The sequence below is a fragment of the Olea europaea genome, unplaced genomic scaffold (assembly GCF_002742605.1).
Source record: "Olea europaea var. sylvestris unplaced genomic scaffold, O_europaea_v1 scaffold1520, whole genome shotgun sequence".
In the NCBI taxonomy this organism is placed as follows: Eukaryota; Viridiplantae; Streptophyta; class Magnoliopsida; order Lamiales; family Oleaceae; genus Olea; species Olea europaea.
The window spans coordinates 257,555-274,291 of NW_019232785.1; the positions used below are offsets into that span (position 1 = coordinate 257,555).

Genomic DNA, 16,737 nt, shown 5'->3' on the forward strand with positions numbered 1-16,737 from the left:
TAATTCCCACCAAACATGCTCTTACTAGTGAATTTTATGAGCATGATTATTACTAATATCCACTTGCCGACCACGTGAATACCATATTATGGGCTATTTCGTTTGTTGTGTTTGCCCTTTCTCCAACAATAAATGTAATTAACGACGTACTTTTTTTCGTTTTCTTAGTTTTGTTTCCGTCGAGTCCACAAATTCCGAAAAGTTTTTCTTTTACCATACTTCAATCATTTGAAACAATAATATTTCGGCACTCTTGTTTTGACACCCACCATGAAAGTCTAGCGATGTGATCATCAAAAAAATAAGAGTGGGATCCAAATGCTCCTAGCGTAAATGTTTGGCGTCTTGAGTGAAAGTTTCCGAATTAAATATTATTATAGTTTTAGCAATTTCAATTAATATTTTTATTACATAACCTTTAAAAAGCAAAAAAAGAGAGTATAGAAAAGGGGAAGATTGGTAATGGTATATAGAAACCTGGGAGTGACGAAGAGGGTGAGGGCATAGCTGTAATTTCGCACTCACCGGCGGCCGTAACTTGCTGACATCATTGTCTTGCGCCTTCTCCGGTGGTCATGATTATCGGAGAAGGAGTTGAAGCGTCTTCATTGGGGAGGCTGACGGCGGAGGATCTGGAAATGGCAGCGCGAGTGGAATCTTGGTGAATACCTTCAATGTCCGAATAGTCATAGCCGTGAAGGCCAAGGCCAGTCTAACCTTGACCGCTAATCGTCTACTCCCGTAGGTAAAAACACTGAAGATAGAAAATGAGAAAGAAATAAAAAGAAATTTACCATCAACTTCGTCAATTGAAGTTTCCATTCAGACGTGGTTTTTTCATAGAGATTATAAAGACTTAGTTGAGGTTTATGATATATTTCGTTATAGAGAATAAATACACAGATATATAGATGTTGGTACAACAGAAACCGTTAATGAGGGCACTCAGGCGGAGCCAGACTTCGTCAGATTCGTCGCCTTCAAATAATAATTCATCGTCGCAAACGTCGTCGTGGATTCATTTGAGATCGGTTCTATTAATCGTCGCTTCTTCATCCTCGTCCTCATCCTCCCCAGTTTCCTCTGATCGGTGAGTTTTTAGTCACTGTCTTTACTTCCGAGTTAATCTTTAGATTCGTTATCCTGTCTTACACCAGGATATAAGAAAAGATTGAATTTTTCGGTGGCTTTATTTATTGCAGCTCGGATCCTGATTTTTAAGACTTTTATCAAATACGTACAGGAAAAAAATTGATTTTAGGAAATTCTTCTGCTCTCTTCTTTGGTTTTGTAGCATACGTCACTGTGAGTTTCAGGTTTTTACATGTTTTTTCATTTCCTCCCGGATAGTGTGATAGTTGAGTGATTCTAGAATATTCGGAGNTCACTGTGAGTTTCAGGTTTTTACATGTTTTTTCATTTCCTCCCGGATAGTGTGATAGTTGAGTGATTCTAGAATATTCGGAGTAGGTAGAAATCTATTTTATTTTGTTCTTTCCTAAAATGTTGATGGGAAACTCTGATTTGGATTCAGATATGGGGGAAAAAATCGAGTTTTGCAAAATATATTTTAAAATTTTTGAGATATACATATTCTATTGTTCAAGCTAAATTTGGTTGAAGTGTAAGTAATGAAATCCACTGAGCGAGCAAAGTTTGGACGCATTCGAGCTTTTCATTTCTTTTCAGTTGATTTAGGTAATTTGGTTAATTTATTAGGACTAGGATCAAATGCATAGCGTGTAGTGTGAAACTTATTTGATCCATCTCGTGATTTTGTAGGTTCTTCAGTTTTGAGCTTCTGCTATCTATTTTAAATGTAGTCTTTGGTGGAAAATTTTATCTTTTGTGCCCATTCCTTTCAGGGAGAGCCTTAAATCACCATGGTCTAGGAGGAGGAGAAAACACGCCCTTCTTGCCAAACAATGGAAGAGTTTATTTGACGCAGACGGGAAACTCTCTGATGGGGGAATCAAGTTGCTGAAGAAAGTTCGAAGTGGAGTATGTTAATCTTTTAATGTTTATATACGCACATTCTGTTGTTTATGTATTTTTCAATTCACACTTTTGCTTGATATGTAAAATTAGTTATCTTCAAGTTTTCCTGTCTACGCAGTTTAGCTCAAATAATCCTATAATTAATGCAGGGTGTTGAACCAAGCATACGGGCAGAGGTTTGGCCGTTCCTTCTTGGATTGTAAGCATTTTTTTTCATGTTTATAAATCTGTATACTTGGTTCACTAATATTATCATGAATTATATATTTACACATTCTTTCAAATACTTTATTCACGTATTGCGGGAATTGCCATTTCAAGCTTAGTGGACACTTCATGTCCTTATTAGCTTATATATGGCTTAGAATTTTGTTTTTTACTTTTATATTTTCTAGTCTCCTGATCTTTTTTGTCCTTTAGTTTTAAGCATTCTGTAATCTGAAGTACTTAACAAGGGACCTGACTTTAACTTTGCGAATATTTCACTCTAATAATATTTCGATAACTTACTGTCTTACCGTAGAAATTAAATAATTGGTTAGTCCAAGGATGTGAAGTTAGTGTCATTGCATCACAGCTTGGTTCTCATTGTTAAGCATTATGCTGTTTTTACATATCCATTAAGTTCTAAAAGAAGCTAATAATGCAACTTTTTATTGAATATATATATATATATATCCTTCTGAAATGTCTCGAGGGTCTATTTTCCTGTCTAGTTATCCAATTGAAATGCATTGGTGTTTTTTCCTTCTCGATTGGTAAAAGAAAACTAGGGATTTTTATCTTGGTGGATTATTCTGTGCTGCCCCACCAATTTAGCATGCAAATTTGGCTGAAATAATGGGCTTATATTTTCAAGCATGGGGTGGCACCAAAGAGATGTGTAGGTTACACAGCATTTGCAATATGAAATTATTGCCACATTATTTAGTTCCAGTTTGGATTACGTGGTTTCACAATTTATGGTCCAAAGACATGGTTGAATCTATGTCTTCCAGTGATGAATAAGTTGTTTCTGGTTAATTGAAATTCAGTTATTAGGTATTCCCAGTCCAAAATTTCTTTAATTTGCATGGCAAGATTGTACCAATGGTATTTTTTTGTGATTTTCTTTTGTGACTGGTTTGTTCGTTGTGTATCAAATATTTTTTGAATTGAAATACTCTTTTCTTGACTGCATCTTTTATCCTTGCAGCTATGATGTGAAAAGTTCACAAAAAGAAAGAGATGCGATTGAAGCTCAAAAAAGGTAAATTTACCTTCACAATGGCATTTTTCTCTTTCCACCTTTTTTAGTTTGTTCCTTCTGTAGCAATTCTGTGTCATTTTATTCTTTTCGTTTGTAATTCAAGTGATCACCCTTGCTTTCACGTACCGTTGTCACAGAAAAGAATACTTGGACTTGCGGAGACAGTGTCGACAAAATTTAAAATGCGGTGATAGAAGTTCCAAATCAGAGACTTCTGGAAATAAAAGTAACGATGCTAGTGAATTTAATCAAGGTTCAGATTCTCCTGTGTTGGAAGAAGTTGCTAGTTCCAGATCTTCTCTTTCAGGGGAGATATCCACAATGTCTGGACATATTCTACTCCTTAAAACATCCAGTACATTAGTGGATGAAAAAGATGAGAGTGGAATTATGGATGAAAATATTTCTGAAGAACAAACTGAGTCTTCTGATTCCGATTCCTCGGAAGAATCTGACGATATGAAACCTCTCCTTGGTTCAATAGAATTGGAAGATATTGAAATTAATGAGTCCACTTCTTACAAGACGGAAATTAGATCCACGTCTTATACTGCTGAAGATTTTGCTTCATGGCAGCGGATCATACGTGTTGATGCAGTGCGTGCTAATTCTGAATGGATTGTTTACTCACCATCTGAAGCTTCAGTGCCGGAGGTGAAGGCACGACGATTAGCTGAGAGTGTGGGGTTGAAGGATTATGATCATCTGGAGCCATGCATGATCCATCATGCCGCTCGTCTTGTTGCCATTCTTGAAGCTTATGCATTATACGATTCTGAGACTGGTTATTGCCAGGGGATGAGTGATTTACTCTCTCCAATTATCTCAGTTATAGCGGATGACCATGTAGCGTTCTGGTGCTTTGTGGGTTTTATGAGGAAAGCTCGACATAACTTTCGTCTTGATGAAATGGGAATCAGAAGGCAGTTGAAAATCGTGTCTAAGATCATCAAGGGCAAGGATTCACATCTTTTCAAACACTTGGAGAAGCTTCAGGCAGAAGATTGTTTCTTCGTGTACAGAATGGTGGTTGTTCTGTTCAGACGGGAATTAACCTTCGAGCAGACCCTTTGCCTCTGGGAAGTTATGTGGGCAGATCAAGCTGCGATTCGGGCGGGAATTGGAAAATCTGCTTGGGGAAGGATGATGCTTAGAGCACCACCTACGGAGGATCTATTACTGTATGCAATAGCAGCTTCTGTATTGCAGAAGAGGAAACTGATCATAGAAAAATACAGCAGCATGGATGAAATCATGCGGGAGTGCAATAGCATGTCTGGACATCTTGACGTGTGGAAACTTTTAGACGATGCCCATGATTTGGTCGCGACCCTTCATGATAAGATTTGAGTTATGCTACACAAGTAGGGTTGGTGACAAGATTTAAAATCAAGGGGACGCGTGTCAACATTTCATTTGGCAGTTTGGAAGAAAAAAAAACAGAAAAGAAAAGAAGAAAGGAACCACAACGCAGCACCTGTCACAGACCCTGTCCCCAAACCCTATCCAAGCAGCATAACTCATAAGATTTAGAAGAGAAAATGTCGTGACCAAATTTGTTCGGCTGATGTCTTCTTTTGATCTTTTTTACTTAGTCTGTCTGTTGTTACAACGGTCAAAACCGATGGTATCCTCACACTCTTCAGAACTAAGACTTGATAGGCGAGTTCTGAATTGAGTAATTTATGGGATTTGTGCTGTATTTGACAGTGCTCAAGACTCTTGAATGAAGTGGCAACCTGCTAAATTGGTCATCAGTAAATGTATTTTTTCTGATTACTTTGTGCTTGTGTAACATTATTTTATTTGAAAATGCTTCATTGATACAAGAACTTCAAACGATGCAATCGAAAGTTTCCAGGGAACTATTCTAGTATGTAGTGGTACTTGAGTTGTCCAAAATTTTGTTGTTAATTAGTATTGGGTCACTGGGCTTAAATATTTATTGCAGTTGGATAGCTATTGGTCTCTTTATATCTATCAAATGACAGGTTGGCATGATAGTGTTGTTCACATAAATACACCTCAAACATGACAAATTATTGTGGTTCAAGTGTAATTTATATCCCTTAAATATGAGGCCTTGATTATTCTTGACTAAATTAATCTTTTTAAGTTAAAAAATTAAGATTTAATATGATATCATCAAAGTTTAAAATACTCGAACAAGCAAACCAATTTTTCTCAAGTTGCAACTACCCGACCCAAAATTCCACCCTTACCCCCACCAAAAATTCCTCTATTTGCTGCTTGAGCTAATGTTCTAAAATACATAATGCGTGACAATGCCTCTCAATCGAGAATTAAATATTATAAGAGTGTGTGTGTACTACAATTACTTTGTAATAAATTCCTATTATTAATTTAGACAAGAACACCGACTTAAAAAAATCTAAAATTTTGTCTAGCTCTTTATTGGATTTCAATTCAATCTTGTCTAGCTCTTTATCGAGCTCCCTTATTTTGATTCAAGAGTTTCTATTACTTCTTGTAGATGGAAAGATTTCATTATCAACCTCATCATCATCACAATCATCAACTATTGAAGATTGTGCATTATTAGGATCGCTTGCTACTAAACTAGAAGAAGACCGAAGAAGGAGGTTTGGGGCTCGACGTAGATAGTTTGTAGCTCAACGAAAAATTTATTTTGGTTTTTGATTTTTTTAAACGTCAAAACCCTATAAATTACTATATATAATTCATGTGATTCAGTAATTTGGGCTAATTTGATGTTTCTTAAACTTAATTTGCCTTTTTTAGTTGTAAACTTGGGTTGAGCTTTACTAGACTAATTTTAACACATTCTTTAACGCATATGCGTGCACATTTTTACATTTGAACGCATGTTTATGCGGTCAACGAAATAGTTTGGTCACATTGTCACGCGCATATCCCATATGCGAGGCATCTTGAAAACGTATCGAACATATACAACCACATGCGTGTATTTTAGAACACTGCTAAAAGCTTAACCACTCACAAACACCCATCCCGCTCTACCCTGTTGACAGCCAAATCAATCAAAATAGACTCCACAATCGATGGATTAAGCTCTTACCCTCATTCAGCTATGGTTGCTTGGATTCTAATGAATTGATTTCTGATCAATTTTTGGAATTGGGATGCCCCAGTTCCATGGGTACGAGTAATCCCTAATTCAATCCTCTCACCACAAAATTTATGAGTGTTAATCCTGTCACAATTCTTTTTGCCTTTTCAATTTATTTAAGTTAAAGTGTAGAATTGTCGTGTCATTAAAGAAAATTTTGACGGAAATCAATAGAGGGACCATTTGAGTGAATTAATGAAACGTTGGGGGACAGAAAGGGAGATAAAAATTGAAATGGGATGAAATCAATACAAAATGAAAAGTTAAAATAAAATAATAATTAATAAATAAATAATGAAACCCTTTTGATTCACTTATAGTAATAAATGCGTTTTCACATTTTTGTTGTTGTTTTACTCTTTTGTCCATTTTTATTTGTTTAAAAAGAAGGGCAAATTCATACTGGTCAGAATGAAGGGAAGGACAAGTTTTAAAGAGGGATTCTAGTTGTAAGATATCTAATGAAACCGTCGCTGGAATTGAGATCTTATTCAAAGAGAAAGATATCAAATATCTGGAGTTTCTTTTTGTATATTATATGGATGATCCGATCCGCAAGGACCATGATTGGGAATTGTTTGATCGTCTTTCTCTAAGGAAGAGGGAGGTCCTGCGGAAAAATAGCTCGACGCCAGGATGATAAAAAGCTTAACACTTCTCATTCTTATTCCTTTTTCAATGAAAAAAATGAAAAATCAAAAGGTCGTCTACCCCAAAAGAACTAGATTCCGTAAACAACATAGAGGAAGAATGAAGGGAATATCTTATCGAGGTAATCATATTTGTTTCGGTAAATATGCTCTTCAGGCACTTGAACCTGCTTGGATATTATGTTAAAAAAAAAAAAGTTGAGGATATATTTGTTACATTTCACAAAGTTGAGGGAAAAATGCAAATTTTTCTCAATATATATAGTGTAAATATGAAATTTCGTTAAAATCAGTGTCAAAAAATACTGCTTTCCCCATTTTGAGTTTCTGCTTCAACTGAAAGAACCCCTCTCACAAATCTGCAACCATCCAAATCCTTTGATCTACTGCATTAAAATAATGTCTTCAAATGCTGAACACTTAGAAAACGGAGCTCCCGAACCCGAGCCTAAACCAGCTAGCGATCCAGATCTTGATTCAAACGATACCGGAATCCATCATACTGACGTACAATCACCTGATGCAGAAGAGAATTCCAAAATCGATGACGTAATTGAATCGAACAAATTAAAATCAGTCCATGCGGAGCCATCAAATTCTGGACCTGAAGAAATTTCAATCCTGCCAAGTGTAACAAGTGAATCTGAGGAAAAGGAGGTAAAAACGAATGATGCGAGGAGTGAACCGAATCTGAAACAAGAGGAAGAGAATCGGACTTTCACCATGAGAGAATTGTTGAATGAATTGAAGAACGGTGATGCCACTGAGGAGGTCGATACTCCTCAGAGGTCAGTTTCATTCTTTTGATTTAGAAACCAAATGTTCAACATTTTTTTTTTTTTTTGGTCAAATCGATTTGAGAAATTGACTAATATGCAAATGTAGGATTGGAGGAATATATGTGAAATGAAATGAATTGGTAGGATCAGTTTCTGGATTGACTAAGAAAATTTAAATGAAGTTAAAAACTTGGGTAATAGTGGTTGATAGGCTGAGTTATTTAACGTACAATTTAGACTGGCACTGTGAAATTCCATTCTTAGTGTGATTATTTAGAAAGTGATTTGGGAGGATTGATGACAGATTTATAGAAGAGTACTTTAGTAGTTGGGGACTCGTGTGATCACGTAGAAAAGTACTTTGACAGTTCTATTGCAAGCTTATTGGTGATTGCTGATTAAATTTGAAGATGTAGAAGACAGTGTTTTGTTAAAATTGCAACTTCCATGATACTACACTAATTAATAGAAGAAAGAGTCATTCTAATCATTTTACTTGACAATCTCCTACTAATGGCACCTTATTATAGATTCAGTTTTCTGAAGAAGATTTTCGTTGTCAACCCCTGTGCAATGGTTAATTCACCAGTTTTCTTTGTATTGAGTATTGCCCTGCAACTCTTGGCAATCATTGTCGAGCTAGTGGATATATCGAGAACAAATCTCTACTTCTCTGCTTTTAGGGAAATGTCTTCTACTGCTATTTTCCTTCCACGTAAAATAGACAGCTCCTGGGAAGCCATCACGTATTGCCTAGTGCAGAAATTATACCATGAAATGTATTTAACATCCAAATCAATCCCATTCACAACTACCATCATACATATGCTGGAGTATATGGTTCATCACATTTACCCTGAATAAATGCATTTGAAAAATTATGGCCAGTATTTTTGTGGCCATGTTGTGTTGACATAGTACATACTTTACCATGTACAACTCCCCATTTCCTCTTCTTCACTATACTGCAGCCCAAAGATCGAAAGCAAACATGGGCTCTTTTAGAATCATGCCCCTGATACTGTGTTACTGAGGCTGCTCTTGTCATTAGGAGTCTCCATGCGGACTCGACAAACTACAACCTTGTGGTGCCTGGAAGTCACTTGACTATGATCTTGCTTTTGTTATTGTGAAAAAATTTGCTGGTGTTTCATTTATCAACTCTTGCTGTATGGATGTATCTTTCCTCCTATAGGCCATTTTATTTTAATTTTTCTTCAAGCTGCGGCATCTTCTTCCTAGGCTCCAACACCAGGACGTCTCATGATAACTGCTTTACTTGGATTTTACCTATAGCTGTTGGTTCCACTCAGTTAACTTCATTAAACCCAATCCTCTTCTTTCAATGGCTTACAAACTGAAGCAGATCCCTGCCATGGAAAGAGGTCAGCTTTGATGATCCCCTTCCCTGAGGCCCCTAGAACTCTCAAAACATCTTTCCAAAGCACATTTAATATATATTGCATATTCACAACTTTTCAGTTGCCACACAGGCTTCAATTCATTTGATATAAACCAAAGAAAAGCTTATAGCTCATATTGTACCAATAAAAGTCTCCAATTAACTGAATTATATGTCTACATTTGGTCCTTTAATGCTGTATGTCCAGGCTGCCCACCTTTCATATCATATTGGTATAAAGTCTGTTGCATCACAAGATACATTCTTTGCTAGGCTGCTAGCTCTTCCTTCTGAATTGTGTGATTGGTTATGGTTGACCACAAAAAGGCAGTATATTCTTCGAGCCTTTAAATTCAGGCGATATCTTGGTAATACATTTGCCTACGACATAGTAGTGGTATATAGCATTTTCTCTAGTCTTTCTGACTTCCTTGTGTACAAGTTGTGTGCGAGGTGCCAGATTAACAGAAACATTTCCTGCAAGTTAACAGAGAAATATTTTGAGAGATGAGTTCAACTACTTTTGCTTGTGATGCCATGTTAGGTAATTTTGTTTATCTAGAAGCACAGGAGATTTGAGAATTTGTCAATGCAATGCTACATGTACCTTTGTTCGTTAAAGTATAATTTTACGCTACCCACGTTTTATAATTCCCTTGACCAATTCTTTACTGTTGACTTATCTCCTGCTGTTTGCTTTATTAGTCTTATTTTGATTGATAATAGTAGTTTTGGTGCAAAAATTAGAATTGCTCAGTCTCCATCCTTCCCGGAATAATTGCATTTACTTAAAGAGTTTGTTTGCTTCTTGAGTGCTAAGTATGTAAATTTCCTTGAACAATTATTTGTAGCATTTTTCTGTTTACCTCCATATTCTTCTGTCTTGAACAGGTTATGTGAAACTTTCTGCCATTTATGTCGTGTTATTATTGTGACAAATGACAAATGCTAATTCCTGTGTTTTTGCATGGTATCTTGCACAACTGATTTATCCAGTCAATCAAGTACACAACAGCAAAACCAGAATGATGCTGCCGTGGAGTTAATTGATAGTGTCACAGGGGTTGATGAGGAGGGTAGGTCTCGCCTACGGATTCTTACATTTGCTGCAAGGAGGTAGGTATCTAGTGTAAAACTATTGGCAACATTGCAGTGCACATCATTCATTTACTTTTTGTTTGTAAATGTGATAATGCTTTAAAGATTTCGATGCAAATTGCAATGTGAAAAGAGCTTCTAAACCTACATTGCATCAATCAAAAGTACAGTAAGCTGCCTTTCCTTTCTTACTCCCTGTTCACAATTTGAATTAATTTGTTTCAGTTGTGCTCAATTCTAGTGAAATGATTGCTCAAAAACTTGAAGGTAGCCAATGAAGGTGCATATCAAAAACACCTTCATTTATGGATGCTGCTACTGATTTTATCACGTTTCCAGACATTATAATGTATCTTTGTGTTCAAACTTTGTATCTGATGGTCATATCTCACTAGTACTAAGATCCTTTGACATAATTTGATTGCTGTCCTTCCTAACAAGTAGAAATTTAGTCTTATATCATTGCTTTAAGATTATTTCAAGCCTAGGCATAACTTCAATAAATCAGGAACTATGTGATGCAATTATAGTTCTTTCTTCACATGTTATATCTTCTTGTTCTAAGTCATGTTGATTTGATAATTAGCTGCTTAAATTTTGTCTCTCTTTGTCACCTTGCTCTGTCGTAATTTTATACAGACTATTGACTTCTTTGACATAGATAAATGTGAAATGAAAACTTTGTGAATGTACTATAATTGGAAAGTGTCTAGATATGTAGAGCTTCAGGAACATGTATTTGGGTCTTGGCAACTATGCTATTGATCACTCTCAAGTTGAAGCATGTGTAGCTTTATGAGCACTCCAAACTTTTAAACCACCTAATGCGTTAGTGGAGAAAAGTCAGTTAAGTTGTGTGTCCTCCATTTATCGTTTCTTCATTCAAAGAGAAAGTCACCCTTGTGACTATTTTCTTATAAAAATATCCTTGCAAAACCTTGCAGTGTTGAGGAGGAGAATTTAATTGCCAAGATTGGCACTGTTTTGCAGATATGCCAGTGCAATAGAGAGAAATCCAGATGATTATGATGCGCTGTACAATTGGGCACTGGTTCTTCAGGTATGGATTGTGAATTGAATAGAACTTCTTGACAATAAATACGTAAAGGTGTTTCTTTTTCTCCTTCCATTTCGATTCTATTTGCAAGAATTACTTACATATCATAGAATATATTCCTATAGCTTTCTTGTACACATTGGATTTTTTGCATCCCGACCACTTTTGATTGGAAAGAACATAACCTAACCAACAAAAATAACTGGTTGAAAATGAATGTCCTCAAACATGGCATCTAGGAATTCTCAATGTTCAAGGGTAGTATTTATTGATAAACTATCTATAGACATGCTTATAACTTATTCCATTGATTCATGGACAGTAATGTTTTGAGTTGTATCTAAACAATCAGAAAGTTTTTACCATGTTGTTAAAGTTTGTCTATGAATGCAGGAAAGTGCAGATAATGTAAATCCTGAATCAGGTTCTCCTTCTAAGGATGCTTTGCTTGAAGAGGCGTGTAAAAAATATGAAGAGGCCACTCGTCTTTGTCCTACACTTAATGATGTATGTATTCAATGCTATGCTAAAAAAGTGGATATAATTTCCATGCAACTGCAATAGCATCTCTTGCAGATGGAAAATAGAAGGAAAATAATACTGTGGGCTTTTTTCTTCTTTGGTGCACCATATTTAAATGGAAAGCCCAATCTAGGCAGTATCATGGTTCTCTAAATTGTCAGTTTTTGTCCATGAGATTGTGCAGATGTGCATGTCCTTGTGCGGTTTGTTTACATTTGGATGTACATACACTTGTGCGTCAGTTTCTGTTGTTTTAAGGAGAAAACTGAGATGCAAGATAATATATTTGCTGGGTGATTTGTACTGGTCTTACTTCACATTGGATTTTAAATTTACCTTGATAAGTTATTTTGCAGTGTTTATTCTTTTATATAACTATATATAAGTTAAATATTCACTTAAAATGACAACCTTATTCATATTGTTATAAGGCCTATTATAATTGGGCTATAGCAATCTCTGATCGGGCGAAAATGCGGGGTCGTACCAAGGAAGCTGAGGAACTTTGGAAACAGGTTTGCGATTTTCCTGAAATATGTCTCAGATACTATATATATAGATTGACTGTCAATTTTATGCTTTTCTTCATCATGGTGTTCGAATAGAGCCCCCTTTGAATAAATTTCGATCAAAGAAGACAAAATAAACCAATTTGAAATGTTGTTTCTTTGTTTACGTCTAATTTCAGGCTACAAAGAATTATGAGAAGGCAGTTCAACTCAATTGGAATAGTCCTCAGGTAATATATTGAGTAATTATGTCTAGAGAAAACCAAGAAATGGCCTTTTCTGCTGTAACTTTGGATCAGCTTGTGAAAAACAGTCTCCAATGTTCCTTCTTCGATTACCAAAACCTCAGATTGTGTCCTCGTCTTCCTGTCTTTTCTTATTGTTTTTTGTATTTCAACCACCCAAAATTTCTAACTATTTTATATGTATCACTTGCAGTACAACACTTCCTTTCATAGAATGTGCTACTGTTTTTTTTCTCTTTTTCCATTATATATCGTGGAACAGAGAATTATATTTCCTTCATATTTTCTAACCAAGATAGATTTTCTGTTCCAGGCACTTAACAACTGGGGGCTTGCTCTGCAGGTACTTCTGCACAATTTCCTGCTAAACCAATTATTTAATTGCTTGTCATTCTGGGTTTATGTTGTTACTAGAGTCCAATAATTGGAGTTCTATTTCATGTTTCTTTGGCTAAATTTATTGTGCCTAAAGTTTGGTATATGATTTTATACTTCGAATTCATATTTCAGGAACTCAGTGCAATTGTCCCTGCTCGAGAAAAACAGACCATTGTAAAAACTGCAATCAATAAGGTACAGAAACCATTTGACTAGCAGAGAGTGGGTGAATTTTAAAAATAAGATCTGGAGCAATTTTTGTCTGCTCGAGGGTCATTAAAAACTCACCAGATTGACAGGTTCAATCCTGAAACCTGGTGAACCTAATTCCAAAATGGTCTGGGCAGCACTTTTGGACAGTCATACATAAAACGGGTCAAAACCCACTGAAACAGGCAGGTCTGTCTAAAACTGGCTACCTGTTTTGGTAATGCCGGCAAGGTAGTAAATTCATCCTCAAATGCGTGTTGTAGAAATCATCCTCAAATTCTGTGTTTCAGATGATGTTTTAAGTTGATTTTGATAAATAATATGCATGGGGATGAAAAAAAGAGGGGGAATGGGACATTATGGTATATAGGTGTTAGTTTATTATAACCATAATACTGATCATTATCAAATGTTGCACCATAATAATAAAATATTGTGACAGAATAAATGAAACCTTAAGTAATAAACAAATTTGAAGGAGCTTGGAAAAAGAAATAAAATAAATAAAAAATTAAGGATATGCCATTGGTTTGATTTGCCCAAAAAAATAAAAAATAAATGAAAAAAATAGAATGCTTATCATTTTTCATCTTTTTGTTAGTGTGCAATTTCTTCTATGCAATGCAATGCATTGTTAAGTTATGATATGCCTAACTTTTATACTATATAGTTATATTTAGCAACATCTTTTCATTTAAAGAATGTTTATTACTTATATATGGTGATTGGCCAGTGAACCAGTGTCCTGACCAGGTCAATGTTTGGTTTGGGTTTATAACTATTTTTTCCTCTGCTAACTTAATGTACTATGCTTGTATTCAAATGCAGTTCCGTGCTGCAATACAGTTGCAATTCGATTTTCACAGGGCAATATACAACCTTGGCACAGTTCTGGTTGGTTTAGCATTTACTTTGTCCTTCATTACTTTAAACACTAATAATATTTTATCATTATAATTAAGGAATTTCGGCAACACCCATACAAGAGCCCCAAAGTAAAAAGGGGGATGACAAATCAAGGATTTAATACAGATTGATCTTATCTTGTGTGCCTTGCAGTATGGATTAGCAGAGGACATGGCGAGAACCGGAGGATCCATGAATGCAAAGGAGGTCTCCCCTGATGAGTTATACAGCCAGTCTGCTATCTACATTGCAGCTGCACATGCACTGAAACCAAATTACTCAGTATGCAGATCCAATTACATGAAACAGAATAATTTTTTATTACATCCTTTTCATTTTACAGTCTTATTTTATTGTTGTTTCTTTTCTTTTAGATTATGGCGAAGCCTATGCACTAGTAGATACTCTTTCTTATGATTAGGAAATGATTAATTTCTCTGCCTTAGTAAAGTTAGTCGCCTGACTCTCTTTTCTTTACTCTTTTTTTCTCTTTTTCTATGGAACTGTGAAGATTGTAGGAAAAGTAATGTCAAAATAAAGCCACCGGCAAACTTTTTTTTCACTTTAACTTGTTCCGATGGAAGAAACGAGTTATTGTCAACAGTACAAATTTTAATATATACTGAAGTTCTACATCACTTATTTCTGTGTTGTACCACAGGTTTACACTAGTGCATTGAAGCTCGTGCGATCAATGGTGAGTTTTGCATTTCACGTTTTGTCTTCTCAATGCATTCATAGTCCATATATGCCGACTTTCATGGTTTGTGCCAATTAAAATATGTGAAACTTGGAGCTTTTTATCAAAGATTATCAGTAATATTCGGTTATATATGGTGGTGATTTAATATAGAGAATCGTTTAGAAATAGGGGCCAAAAAGAAATTACTGCAGTCAGCCTCAAGTTTTAGTTCCTAGGGCTAGTGATTCACTCTGCAGAAGAAGTCCTTTATTTGAGCGGAGCTAAATTTGCTACTCATTGCATTAATCTCAATATCTAACTGATCATAGAAAAATACAGCAGCATGGATGAAATCATGCGGGAGTGCAATAGCATGTCTGGACATCTTGACGTGTGGAAACTTTTAGACGATGCCCATGATTTGGTCGCGACCCTTCATGATAAGATTTGAGTTATGCTACACAAGTAGGGTTGGTGACAAGATTTAAAATCAAGGGGACGCGTGTCAACATTTCATTTGGCAGTTTGGAAGAAAAAAAAACAGAAAAGAAAAGAAGAAAGGAACCACAACGCAGCACCTGTCACAGACCCTGTCCCCAAACCCTATCCAAGCAGCATAACTCATAAGATTTAGAAGAGAAAATGTCGTGACCAAATTTGTTCGGCTGATGTCTTCTTTTGATCTTTTTTACTTAGTCTGTCTGTTGTTACAACGGTCAAAACCGATGGTATCCTCACACTCTTCAGAACTAAGACTTGATAGGCGAGTTCCGAATTGAGTAATTTATGGGATTTGTGCTGTATTTGACAGTGCTCAAGACTCTTGAATGAAGTGGCAACCTGCTAAATTGGTCATCAGTAAATGTATTTTTTCTGATTACTTTGTGCTTGTGTAACATTATTTTATTTGAAAATGCTTCATTGATACAAGAACTTCAAACGATGCAATCGAAAGTTTCCAGGGAACTATTCTAGTATGTAGTGGTACTTGAGTTGTCCAAAATTTTGTTGTTAATTAGTATTGGGTCACTGGGCTTAAATTTTTATTGCAGTTGGATAGCTATTGGTCTCTTTATATCTATCAAATGACAGGTTGGCATGATAGTGTTGTTCACATAAATACACCTCAAACATGACAAATTATTGTGGTTCAAGTGTAACTTATATCCCTTAAATATGAGGCCTTGATTATTCTTGACTAAATTAATCTTTTTAAGTTAAAAAATTAAGATTTAATATGATATCATCAAAGTTTAAAATACTCGAACAAGCAAACCAATTTTTCTCAAGTTGCAACTACCCGACCCAAAATTCCACCCTTACCCCCACCAAAAATTCCTCTATTTGCTGCTTGAGCTAATGTTCTAAAATACATAATGCGTGACAATGCCTCTCAATCGAGAATTAAATATTATAAGAGTGTGTGTGTACTACAATTACTTTGTAATAAATTCCTATTATTAATTTAGACAAGAACACCGACTTAAAAAAATCTAAAATTTTGTCTAGCTCTTTATTGGATTTCAATTCAATCTTGTCTAGCTCTTTATCGAGCTCCCTTATTTTGATTCAAGAGTTTCTATTACTTCTTGTAGATGGAAACATTTCATTATCAACCTCATCATCATCACAATCATCAACTATTGAAGATTGTGCATTATTAGGATCGCTTGCTACTAAACTAGAAGAAGACCGAAGAAGGAGGTTTGGGGCTCGACGTAGATAGTTTGTAGCTCAACGAAAAATTTATTTTGGTTTTTGATTTTTTTAAACGTCAAAACCCTATAAATTACTATATATAATTCATGTGATTCAGTAGTTTGGGCTAATTTGATGTTTCTTAAACTTAATTTGCCTTTTTTTAGTTGTAAACTTGGGTTGAGCTTTACTAGACTAATTTTAACACATTCTTTAACGCATATGCGTGCACATTTTTACAT

At 35.5% G+C, this 16,737-nt stretch overlaps 3 protein-coding genes across 3 annotated transcripts in view; 2 read left to right on the forward strand and 1 right to left on the reverse strand.

The window, feature by feature from the left end:
- The first annotated feature begins 403 nt into the window (after nucleotides 1-403).
- Nucleotides 404-5,149, forward strand: LOC111376572 (GTPase-activating protein gyp7-like). The gene is made up of 5 exons (XM_022999538.1): nucleotides 404-1,090; nucleotides 1,866-2,001; nucleotides 2,148-2,197; nucleotides 3,194-3,247; nucleotides 3,385-5,149. Exons 1-5 carry the CDS (start codon nucleotides 912-914, stop codon nucleotides 4,595-4,597), a joined length of 1,632 nt encoding a protein of 543 aa, XP_022855306.1. The 5' UTR covers nucleotides 404-911; the 3' UTR covers nucleotides 4,598-5,149.
- A 2,163-nt stretch (nucleotides 5,150-7,312) lies between these two features.
- LOC111376560 (protein HLB1-like) lies at nucleotides 7,313-14,958 on the forward strand. Its single transcript, XM_022999526.1, has 12 exons — nucleotides 7,313-7,797; nucleotides 10,187-10,306; nucleotides 11,279-11,348; nucleotides 11,739-11,852; nucleotides 12,299-12,382; nucleotides 12,556-12,606; nucleotides 12,935-12,964; nucleotides 13,132-13,194; nucleotides 14,038-14,103; nucleotides 14,269-14,397; nucleotides 14,777-14,812; nucleotides 14,857-14,958. The coding sequence occupies exons 1-12, from the start codon at nucleotides 7,409-7,411 to the stop codon at nucleotides 14,956-14,958; spliced, it is 1,254 nt and encodes a 417-aa protein (XP_022855294.1). The 5' UTR covers nucleotides 7,313-7,408.
- Nucleotides 14,959-15,035: 77 nt separating this feature from the next.
- LOC111376561 (metal-nicotianamine transporter YSL1-like) overlaps nucleotides 15,036-16,737 on the reverse strand; it is a 14,454-nt gene continuing 12,752 nt past the window's right edge. The window contains exon 6 of the mRNA XM_022999527.1: nucleotides 15,036-15,116. Coding sequence (XP_022855295.1) covers nucleotides 15,036-15,116 — 81 coding nt within the window. The remainder of the gene's footprint in view (nucleotides 15,117-16,737) is intronic.